The sequence below is a fragment of the Macrobrachium nipponense genome, chromosome 30 (assembly GCF_015104395.2).
Source record: "Macrobrachium nipponense isolate FS-2020 chromosome 30, ASM1510439v2, whole genome shotgun sequence".
Lineage (NCBI taxonomy): Eukaryota > Metazoa > Arthropoda > Malacostraca > Decapoda > Palaemonidae > Macrobrachium > Macrobrachium nipponense.
The window spans coordinates 13,105,467-13,117,966 of record NC_087218.1 but is presented as its reverse complement, the minus strand read 5'-3'; the positions used below and the strand labels follow the sequence as shown (position 1 = coordinate 13,117,966).

Below are 12,500 nucleotides of genomic sequence, written 5' to 3'. Positions count from 1 at the left end.
ACACAACGTATATATACACACGTATATATATATAAATGCATATGTACGTAATATATACACGTATATATATAAATGTATATATATCAAATAAAAGCCGGCGATGATCCATTAATATCGAATTCACTTCAATTTGTAACTATCTTGCCCACAAAAGGAACCATATATAATTCAGTTCGTGACTATCTTGCCCACAAAAGGAACTATATGCAATAATTCCTCATAGTCAAACCAGATTTCGAAATTTTGCCTTCCTTTTTGATTTGGACGCAGCGTGATAAAGGCATCATCCATTCAGCCATCAAAATAGAAATGAATTAGCTTTGAATCTGGTGAACAGTTGTCGAATTCAGATTCTGTGCTTAGCATCGAAATCAGTCTGTTTCTGTGAAGACTTTCGAGTGGTATATCTGTTATATATATATATATATATATATATATATATATATATATATATATATATATATATATATATATATTATTTGTGTAAACACAGAAAGACATATATATTTACAGATACCACTTAACTGTTCACCTGAGTTAAAGGTAATTGATTTCTCTCTTGATGGCTGAATGGAGAATGCCTTCATCACCCTTCGTCCAAATCAAAAAGGCATAAGTTCCAATTCTAGTTTGACTGTGAGGATCCTATTGTGGGGAAGATAGTCACAAACTGACGTGAATTCTATATTAGTTTATTATTGCCGGCTTTTTTTTATATAGGTGTATATATATGTATATATGTACATATATATATATATATATATATATATATATATATATATATATATATTAATGGAATGAATTTCATCACATCACTGTGATTCATATAGAAGTATTAAGCTAAAAATGTCCTTTGATATGTAATTCCACTACCTCAGAGTAAAGATACCCTTTTAAAATCTGGAGGAGAATGAAATCAAGATATCCATTTGAGAGCAGCAGTTAACTTTAAAAAGATACGTATCTATCTATCTCTCTATCTATATGTATTATATAATATATTATATTTATATATATATAATATTACATATATATATAATTATATATTTATATATATATATATATATATATAATATATATATATATATATAATATATATTACATATATATAAATATGTATATATAATTAGTATATATATATGTGTAAGGAAAAATGGTTCAATGCTTTATATATATATATATATATATATATATATATATATAATATATATATATATATATATATATATATATATATATATATATATATATATATATATATATATATATATATATATATAAAGTTGTGCCTGAGTAAAGGGTCGCACTAGACCGAAACTGCTTGGCTATCTCGCTTTTCATTGTTTTCCTTCGTGGCAAAAACCTTTATTTATACATAGCATCACGTTTTATATACTTCGTGATCAAGTTATTCATATATATATATATATATATATATATAACGCAGACGACAAAATATAGTTTCCTGACGTATATTAGTTCTGACAACTTTATCATGCAAAATAACTGACTTACTCTAAATCTGAGAGCACCCTCAGGTGGATTACCGTAGGGAATGCTCATAAAGGCGTAGAACTCCCTTCCCTGGAAGGAAGTAAGGGTCGTTCCTTTGGCAGTGCCTAGGCCCTCCACAGTCACCCGTGGCACACTTTCTGGTGTGGGGGTCGTTGTTGGCTCTGGTGTGGTTGAAGATTTAGGTTCTGATGTGGGTGTGGCAGTTGATGTAGGCTCTGGTGTAGGTGTGGCAGTTGATGTAGGCTCTGGTGTAGGTGTGGCAGTTGATGTAGGCTCTGGTGTAGGTGTGGCAGTTGATGAAGGCTCTGGTGTAGGTGTGGCAGTTGATGAAGGCTCTGGTGTAGGTGTGGCAGTTGATGTAGGCTGTGGTGTTGGTGTGGCAGTTGATGAAGGCTCTGGTGTAGGTGTGGCAGTTGATGTATCTGATTCAGCTTTGACCAAAAGTGGAGCCTGCTCTATATTTTTCCCGCTAGTGGCGTCTCCAACTACCTCCGCGCCGAGTTCTCTGAACTTCTCCTTTATTTTGTCAACGGAATGCAAAGGCGTTCTGAGACTAATGGACGGCTGCAGTGCTTGAAGAACCAACATGGAAAGAAGAAGAAGAGAAGGTGGTATAGAGCGTGAAAACCGCATGGCGACGACGACGTTGTAACGACGCGATCTCGCAGCGAAACTGGCCGAGGAAGATGAGGAGAAGCAGACTTTGCGAGTTCGTTCACTCTTGGCCACTGATTATGGGGAAAACACTTCACTGGGTAAACCAGCCAGGCAGCAGCAGCATTCAGTCCCGTGCTCCGCGCTCAGCTGATAAGGAGAGAGATACGTTCAGCAGAACCCTTTGCTCTCGGCAGCTCTCTCCGATCACCTGTCAACAGCAGCTAATAACCGCTGGCGATAAGTCAGAAGTTTACCAGGAACTCAGGGTCTGTTGCTAAAATATACCTAGTGGGAGAGAGAGCTTCAGATGAAAATTGACGAATGTGCTTATGTATGTTATGTATGAATGTAATGCACATCTTTGTGCGCGTAGGCATATGCCTGCATGCTGTCCATCGCTTAGCCTGCAGAATGGGACTATTATATACATAGATGAATTTTTGAGATGCGAAGATAAGTTTTCACTGGATGTATAACAAATAGATATGATCAAAAGAGTGGGACCAGCCCAAAAACTGCTTTCTTACTGTAACTAACTGTAGGATTGGATATCCAAATCATCCCAAGTCAAACACTGAAACTAAATTATGGCAAATTCCATCTGCGGTTGTATCTTGAACATTTTAGAAATTTGTTCAGGCAAAGTCTCGTCACAGCGTCAGTAGAAGAAAGTAGTTCTATTAACTTTTTTTTTATGGGGAAAACTGAGGGCTCAGTAAGGAGTAAATTGTTTTGATTTATGGTTTAAGCCAAAAATGGGAGTGAAAATAAAGGGTGTTATTTTTCAAGCTTTTGACATTTTTTGTTTCACCAAGGTCCAAAGATTACAATCACTTTCATTATCACCAGCATCAGTCACTAAACATAAAATTTCCCATATCATCGGCCTTTTTTTAGTTTTCTGTAAAAGAGGACTATTGAGATGTCGATTTGTCTGTCCGTCCTGGGAAGCGACCAATTTTGCAGAAAATTTTTGCTCCAAGATTCATCCTTGATTCATTTGCCTAGTATGAACGTGGCAACGTCCTTGGAAACGTGGAAATGTTCAGCCAGAAGTAATCGGACGTTCATATTCATAAGCCATTTCTCCAATCAAATTCATCAAATCGCTTACTTTCCTCAAGCAGCAATGGATTTCCGTAAGTACATAACCACTAATAATTCAGTGTTTATCAGTATAATAATTGCTCAACCTACGTACTACTCATGATAAAAGCAAGCTACCGACGCCAGAGCTCCAGATTAGAATAACGTCACGCCACTGACCTTGTCTCATTGCAGTGTTAATTCTTACAAGCCTTTCACTGTCTGCTTTATCATCCCCATGCTCTCAAGAAGTGGTATAAATATACTTCAAATCTCCACTTGCTGCTAAGGGCCTCCGAGAGCAAGGGTCTTTCGAAACTGATTCACGTGAGGAAGGCAAAATTTACTGGGGAAAAAAATTATCAATGGATAAAATTGATTTTTCAAAACAGATCCATCTATCTATGTATTTTTAAGTTTCCTGAACAGAGATAGATGGGTCTGTGTTGCTCTTGGGGCCTAAAAATTTGCCACGTGACGCTGAAGGCAGGGGAAAATAGACAAAAAATTAAATGTATGTTCATTGTTAATTTTTTTCCCCGTAAATTTTGAAATTTGCTTAATAAACAGACGCTAAATTTGTCGAAAAATTGATCCCATGTGTCGCTGTTTTTTCTTCTTCGTCTCAATTTTACTTATCTTTCCCGCTTCGTAGATGCAAACTGTTGTCCAGTTTTTTCATGAGCGTGTTCCTGTTCTCACAGTATAAAGGCCACCGTCCCATCTTGACGACGTTTAATTGGCCTGATATCTCTGAAACTACTTTGGTTCAGTCTTTGGAAGAAAATTCTCAAATGTCTTCCTTTCTCTCTCCTGCTAAGCTTTGGAGTTCACATCCTTCTTCCTTTTTTCTGGAATCTTGTAACCTTCCATATTATCATTTATTCTTCTTTTTCTTCTGCTCTTTGATTACACGCACCAGTGCGTTAGTAGTATGTAGGAACAGTCTTACCACTCTCTTTGGGTGCTTGAACACGAATACATATTCGCTTATCTTGGAACACGTATGCTTGCTGGCAGGCGTACACACTTTTTGTATGCGGCTGGTAACCCGTGCCATAGTCGTCCTTGGCTGCTACCTAGAGCAGTTGACTGTTCACCAGATACTAAATTTTGTGCTTAGATGTACACATACACACACACACACAAACATACATACACATACATACATATATATTATATATATATATATATATATATATAATATATATATATATATATATATATATATATAGAGAGAGAGAGAAGAGAGAGACGGATGAGGAGAGAGAGAAGAGAGACGAGAGAGAGAGAGAGAGAGAGAGAGAGCCTATACATAATTGAATTCCACACGTGGAAAAGATTTTACACCTTTCTGTATAGGTACAACGCGATCTAATGAAGTGCCGGGCTTCACTAACGTTTCTGATTACTTATAAAAGTTACTTGGATATTATAAAAGAATATGGGAAAATAAAACCTTGAAACTGTCGTGAAAAATTACATTACAGCTAAACAACCTGTTAGTTTCTAGTATAGTACTATATATACTATATATATATATATATATATATATATATATATATATATACACACAGAGAGAGAGAGAGAGAGCATGCGTACCGTTGACATAATGTACATCCAGGATATTGGATAATCCTATTAAGTTTCTTTTTAATGAGAAGATACCCAGTCCTCAAGGAGCTTCTAATCTCAAAAGGGACGAGACCTTATCATTGCTGACAAGAAATGGCCTTATGAGAAGATAAGCTGATGAGATAAAGGCTATCATTAATATTGTTTTGGCCGTGACTTTATGTTAAATACCTTAAAGTCATAGTTGATAATCCTTTTTTTTTTGGTGGGGAGGGGGGAGGGTTTATTTTCCGAGTAAATGTGAAGGTTACTTAGGAATAATTAATAAACATAACAGATTGTTTAGCTGTGATGTAGTTTTTCACGACGATTTCCAGGATTTTCCCATTTTGTTTTGTATAATATCTAAGTAACCTTTATCATTAATTAGCAACGTAACCAAAGCCCTGCACTTCAATAGATACTTTCAGTTAAACAGTACCTGTCATTTCATCACATATTTTTATTTTCAATCAACAAACGACTATTACTTGTAGCAGCCGCTGTAGCAGAGGTTTTTACAAGGTCAGTCATTCAAGCACCAAATCCATCTTCATCATGACTATAAAAGAACGATATTTTTGTCGACGGGCATATCTGATTTGAAAGACTTGGAAATTATCTCATTATCATTTAATTTTATTTTAATTAAAAATTCGAGCGTTACTTCTCTAGATTAGTTACATAAGCACGACCATATCGGGTTGAAAATACATAGATATGATCGCCTTATCAGAGTGTTGAGCCGATTAATTATCGACACTTAGTAATTTCAGACAAGATCCTCTTGGGTTACAAATGAAGCTGAAAGTTTAGTACTTTTTCTCAAGGGTATGCACCGTTTAAATTTATATCACCCACACACACACACACACAACAACACACACACACACACAACACACACACACACACACACACCTGTATATATATATATATATATATATATTCTATATATACACGTAAATATATATAAATATCTATACATATATATATATATATATATATATATATATATACATACGTATATATTTAAATATCTATACATATCATATAATATATATATATAGATAATAGATATATATATATATATATACACACACACATATATATATATAGGTTACTGCTGCCCCATAGCAGTTCTCAATTCTGTACAAACAGAAATTTACACACACACATATGTATAACTGAATCACGAAAGTTTGGAACGTGATGAATATATAAATAAGGGTACCAGCCACGAAAGGAAAGTGAAACAATGGAGTATGCTATAAGATCTTTCGACTCAATGTTCTTTACTTGACAGAAGTTAAGGACGTTGAGTCGAAAGATAGTGTAGCTTACTCCATTGTTTCACTTACTTCGTGGCTTCTACCCTTAACAATATATATATTAGTATATATATATATTATATATAATATATATTGTGTGTGTGTGTGTTGTATGTGTGTGTGTGTGATATATATAGCAGTATGTTTGTTACGCTAAAACTTACTCCTGAGGGAAATTGTAGCTAAAATAACCAAAGGATTTCAGTGAGATTATATCTGTATCGATTTGGATTTAATATGTAATCTACGCTTAAGTGATAAGCTGCAAAAAATATACCTGGAGTATAAGAACGGGATGATTTGTATATGGTTAAGTTAACCGTTAACATTTTTCATAACTGATACAAGTCATGATAAAAGAGATTTACGTATCTTATGTTTACATTGTGTCAGGTCATAGCATTAATGCTTAAAAGTGTATCAGCTTTATTGTTCTTGCACTATTGATACTAAATCGGGTATAACTGGATTTTTATGGATTGACGAAATGAACTCTCCTATTGTATTACTAATTATTTTGAATCATTAGACCTTGAGTCTGTAGAATTGCTTCCTATCTGACTGCTTATGTATTAATTTGTCAGCGTATCGATTAGATATACATATATATATATATACATATATACAACACACAACACACAAATACACACAAATATATATATATATATATATATATATATATATATATATATATATATGTATGCATACACACGAAACAGCAAACGCCAACACGGCCGGCTGAGAGTTTCATGAGCCGCGGCTCATACAGCATTACACCGAAACAACCATAAGATAGATCTGTTTTCGGTGACCTTGATTATAAGCTGTACAGAAAACGTTATTGCTTGTTGTAGTTCTCTTCTAAGTATGTCTGGTTCTTTTAGCTCTGCTGGTGTCTACGTTAGCATTTTTATCATCATCACGGACTACTTCATTTCCATCATTATCTCGTATACATAATAAAATTACTTGATTTCTCTATGGTAAAATTCCTCCTTTCTTCTTGCCATCTGATACCTAATCTTCTTGAGGCATTACTCTCGAATTGACAAAATCTTTTAAATATATTTACACTGTAATACCGTAACTCATGTCCATTCAGCAATAAAGATCCTACTAGACTCATGTTTCATTTTGGCTGGATACCGACCTTCAATATGTATGGTTTCCAAGCCTCTTCAATCTGTAAATTATTTGATTGGCCTAAATTAGTCATTCACAAAATTGCAGCTCAAGGGAACTGTACTGAATAGCCGTGTTCCTAAATATTTGTTAAAAGATTCAACCTCGATAATCCTCTCTCCGTTTAGTGCTACTTCATTCTTTTGTGTAAACTGTCCTAATTAATATCGTGTATATATATATATATATATATATATATATATATATATATATATATATATATATATATATATACTATCCATCCACCACACACACACACTCACACACACACACACACACACACACACACACACACACCACACACACATATATATATATATATATATATATATATATATTATATAATATATATATCTATCTATCTATCTATCTCCTTATACATACACACCCACACACCACACACACACACACACACACACCACACATATATATATATATATATATATATATACTATATATATATTATATGTGTGTGTGTGTGTGTGTGTGTGTGTGTGTGTGTGTGTGCGCGCGTGCGTTTGTTATTTTATTGTTTTGTGCTTACTTTGTTCTCATTAATGATGTATATGTGTGTGATATAAATGTTCTTGTATGGGACGGGCATAATGAGTTCATACTTTTTAAATGATTTTTTAACTGTTGGACATTGTAACAATTCTTATATTATATTCACGCATTCTGTCTGCTAACATCATATCAGATCAGTTTTTCTCAAAGGACTATGTAGGGTATTAAGATTAAAACTGCGAATAATATACAAATTCCATTTTAATAGAAACATTTTGAAACGATTACCTGACTAATATATTTTAACTTTTAAAAGACCCGAGTCACGGATGTTAGCTAATCGTTGGTAATTGAAAAACGTCAATGATGTCTTATTCGAAGAGACGAACTATAGTAGATTCACATCAACCGTGCACTTGATGTCTAGGCCAGTCCCCTACGACGCTCCTGATTGGCTGTTGATAAGCCAATCACAGGGCTGGAAACTCTTAGTCTCTCTCGAGAGTTCACATAGGCAGGATGTATGTTTCATCTCTTTATCTGGCTGCGTCGTAAGGGACTGGCCTAGATATCAAGTGCACGGTTGGTGTGAATCTACTATATAGTAGGGAGGGGAGGGCGCTTAGTGCCATCAGTGCAACTCACGTGGTTAAAAGTTGAGTAAATCTTAGTTTAAAAACCAGACCACTGAGGTGATTAACAGCTCTCCTAGGGCGGGTCCGAAGGATTAGACATTTTTACGTGGCTAGGAACCAGTTGGTTACTTAGCAACGGGACAAACATCTTATTATGGGATCCGAACCACATCGAGAAATGAATTTCTGTCACCAGAAATAAATTCCTCTCATTCCGCGTTGGCAGAGCGGGAAATCGGACCCGGACCCTATAAGGTCGGTAGTCGAGCACGTAACCGACTCGTCCAACAAGGAACTGCCTCACGTGGTGCACTGTACCAGGGCATTACTTAAGGGTGCATTGTAAGCATTACTTAAGGGTCTTTGCAGCGTCCCTTCAGCACCTGGTTGCAACTTCTCTTATTTCTTTTACTGTACCTCCGTTCATATTTTTTTCACATCTGACTTTCTACCTTCTCCAAAAATTGCTTCCTAGTGCAACAGCGAGGGTTTCCTCCAGTTACACCTTTAAAACCTTCTTACTATCAGTTTCCCTTTCAGCGTTGAATGGCATGATAGGTCCCAGCACTTGGCCTTTGGCCTAAATTCTATATTCTATTCTATTGAAAGAGACAAAAAATCCAGGTTTCGAAATTTTCCCAAACAAAACTAGGTCATAGAAACCTGCGTCACAAGTAATCTGTCATTTCACTGCAGGCAGGCGATGTGCAGTGTCCCGCTAATCTAAAAACGTCCATAATATCGTATTCAAAGAGTTGAAAATCCAGTGCAAAGCGTCGATAAATTCCTCCAATGAGTGCAGGATCGAGCTGGCTGTAATAGGATGCTAACATGGTTTCCTTGGACTTGGCATTGGGAGACTCATTGTGCCTTTCCTTCGCGACGGAGTTCCCGTGTAAGCCCATTCTTGCGTACACCATCTGGAAGGAAATGAATCCGAGGCTCATTTTCTGGAAAAAGCTGCTGTAGTAGATTCACATCAACCGTGTATTTGATGTCTAGGCCAGTCCGGATTGGCTGTTGATAAGCCAATCACAAAACTGGAAACTCTCACAGTCTCTCTCGAGAGGTCACATAGGCGGCATCTGTGTTCCGAGCTCTCCTGAGGGATGCTTTTGAAAGGAGAGGTGGAACATACATCCTGCCTATATGAACTCTCGAGAGAGACAGAGATTCCAGCCCTGTGATTGGCTTATCAACAGCCAATCAGGAGCGTCGTAGGGGACTGGCCTAGACATCGAATGCAGGCTGATGTGAATCTACTATAGATGTGTTGCTTTCTCATTTGCAGTCAAAATAGGCTACGTGTAGCTTTAATTGGGAACTCGACCATTTTAAAAAAAAATCATACTTAACATTAGTATAATAAAAATCAATAATGAAATACATAGGTTTAAGTATTGAAAGAATTAATGAGCTGGAAACAAAGTAAATCCATAGAGGTAATACAAATTAAACATTAAATTCAATTCAGCATTAGCTTAACATATGCTATTTGCCGCCACTAACTTGAAGGTCCTCTTTAGCAGACTCTAGCTTGGCTATGACGTCATAGGAGAGGCTGCAAGGCGAGCATGTTTCCCAGTAACGGGACCAGTGGCTGCTGAATGGGTCATCTGCAATACACTGAATATTTTAGACAAAATGCATTTTATTAAGTTATGTCCCATTTTAAAGCCATGCTAGTAATTTCCAGTGGTAATGATGCTATAACCAAACTGATTTTACTGCCAAGAACCTGGCTGTTAGTTCTACTTTTACATGCGTTTTTACTGCTGCTGTTTATTAAAGAAACAAAACTTCAGGTCTTGCCATTAATGGTATCTCTTGATAAACAAGAGATGGTTAGATCCTGGTTTGATCAAACAAAACCTAAAGATTTGCTATTACTGACATTTCTTACAGACTAAATGTTATTTTTTTTCGTTTGCTCAGTGAAGCTCTGCATCTGGCAATTTGCTTAAAGAACGAACAACACCTTCGTGAGTTTTATAATTTGGTAAGAGAGTTTTCGAGATCAAAGTGGAGCTCATAATTAATGGGGTTAAATTTTCACTGAAATCAAACAATGGAGTTAGTTTGCGTCTTTAAATTCAATAACAATCAAGAACTGAGTTATTTACGGTCGCTTCAAATACTCCAACATTGATGATTACAGTAATTTTTCCACCCATTCTAGACATTTCATAAGCATATTAGAGTTAATATAAAGGGCTAGCAACTTCATCCAAGAAAACTCGATGGACTGAATCCTGCAACAGGCTTAATTAAGGGGTCTGGTGTGGTTAGGAAGAGGTCATCAAAAGCCGCAATTTCAGGTCAAAGGTTAAGTGTGTAGAAAGAGTCAGAAGACTAACATACGTCTTCCCAAGGCTAGTTTACTGAAACACTCATTAAACTAATTGATAACTTAAGTGAAAGTGTAAGGAGAAAAATGAATGCAAAATTATTCTGATAACATTATTTGAACCTGAATGATTAATTTGATACATGTTGCAAACAAGCTAAACTCTGTTGCTCAGACAAGATATGGCTCAAGGTGTAACTGATGTCAGCTTTGTAAAATCGCAAGTAAAAAGTCATACAGTATATACCTGTTACATTTGGGAGCAGGACGTATTCAAGAAAATCTTGAAATGTTGGCACAGCTGGTGGACTGATACCACTATTATTTTTGAAGCCGCTTGTCTGAGTTGCCTTATTTTCACCCGGTATTTTGATGTGATGTGTTTGTAAATTCGTGTTGTCATTAGTTCTGACTTTCTGAGGCGTTCCGGGTTGCCAGACGCTAGTTTCTGTCTTTGTGGGCGAATTCTCGATCGGTCTAGTCACAGTTGATGACGGGTTTTCTCCTTCGTGTATTTCCTGGGTATAATTCAAATCACGAGTGTTGCCGAGATGGATGCTGGCACCAGGACTTCCGTTTTCCGTTTTTCGGCGCGATTCTGTGACGCGTGATTCTTCGGTGGGAGGAGCTACGACTCTGGGTTGATCATCACCATCTTTCCCCATTGAGTCACTTGCGAGATTATTAACAGAAATTTCCTCTCCGACTTCGAGTAAGTTGGTCCCCTCTCCTCCCCCTCTAACCAAACTATCACCGTGCGCTTTTGGAACTCCTTCCGCGGCATTCTTTAACTTGGAATTGTTCTTCAGGGTTTCTGCGATGTGTTTTCGAAACGATTTTAGCGACCAGTGATTGGCTCTTTTTACCTGGGGAGCAGAGGAAATTATGTTATTACTGTTATTACTCTTATCTTATTTTTTTTTGTCTTTTCACTTAAAAAATTATGATCATCAGTAAGTAAAATCTTTATTTTATTGCCTAATCATTTCACCTTTACTTAATTTTTCTTCCTTTTCAAAATCCTTGATTCATCCCCCGTACATAATATTATGTTTCCAAATTTTCGAACAGCGTAAATTCTTCTGATCGCTGCCCCATTGATAACATTTCCTACAACAATTAAACTTAAAGGGTTTATGAATGATTGTAATGACTCTGTGCGTCCTGACTTGAGAGAGAGAGAGAGAGAGAGAGAGAGAGAGAGAGAGAGAGAGAGAGAGAGAGAGAGAGAGAAATATACTCATTTATGATTCATGCCCGTGTTGTAAAATGCAATAGGCTGAATAAATGAAACACATCTGTTATACTCCCCGAAATAATGAGTAAGGTTTGAAAGCCCTAAGCTCATAGTATTTATGGAGACGTGCAAAATGAACCTACAAAATACATAAGAATACTCAAAGTCCAGTGTAGTACCCACCTTATCCCTGTAGGCTGACAGAAGTCTTTCGAAGGGATGGCGGACCAGGAGGAACTTGAAAAAGTATTTTCTTGCGAACTTGAATTCAGCCTCTGTCTGGGAGTCAAGGATAGGTTTCGTGAACAAAAAGGTGAATATGATTCTTGCAGGAAATATCTGGGTAACGCATTTGGCAATCTAGAACCTCATGGTATGCACATACGCATTTA

At 36.3% G+C, this 12,500-nt stretch overlaps 2 protein-coding genes across 2 annotated transcripts in view; both read right to left on the bottom strand.

Annotated features, from left to right (window-relative positions):
• LOC135202296 (juvenile hormone esterase-like) overlaps positions 1 to 2,344 on the bottom strand; it is a 23,185-nt gene extending 20,841 nt beyond the window's left edge. Inside the window, 1 exon segment of the mRNA XM_064231617.1 lies at positions 1,516 to 2,344. Within this exon segment, the coding sequence (XP_064087687.1) occupies positions 1,516 to 2,148 (633 nt within the window). The 5' untranslated portion in view covers positions 2,149 to 2,344.
• A 5,724-nt stretch (positions 2,345 to 8,068) lies between these two features.
• The window catches only part of LOC135202295 (uncharacterized), a 23,018-nt gene continuing 18,586 nt past the window's right edge, over positions 8,069 to 12,500 (bottom strand). The window contains exons 5-8 of the mRNA XM_064231615.1: positions 12,292 to 12,387; positions 11,119 to 11,737; positions 10,034 to 10,140; positions 8,069 to 9,444 (exon numbers count right to left, since the gene is read on the bottom strand). Of these exons, the coding sequence (XP_064087685.1) occupies positions 9,193 to 9,444; positions 10,034 to 10,140; positions 11,119 to 11,737; positions 12,292 to 12,387 (1,074 nt within the window). The 3' untranslated portion in view covers positions 8,069 to 9,192. The remainder of the gene's footprint in view (positions 9,445 to 10,033; positions 10,141 to 11,118; positions 11,738 to 12,291; positions 12,388 to 12,500) is intronic.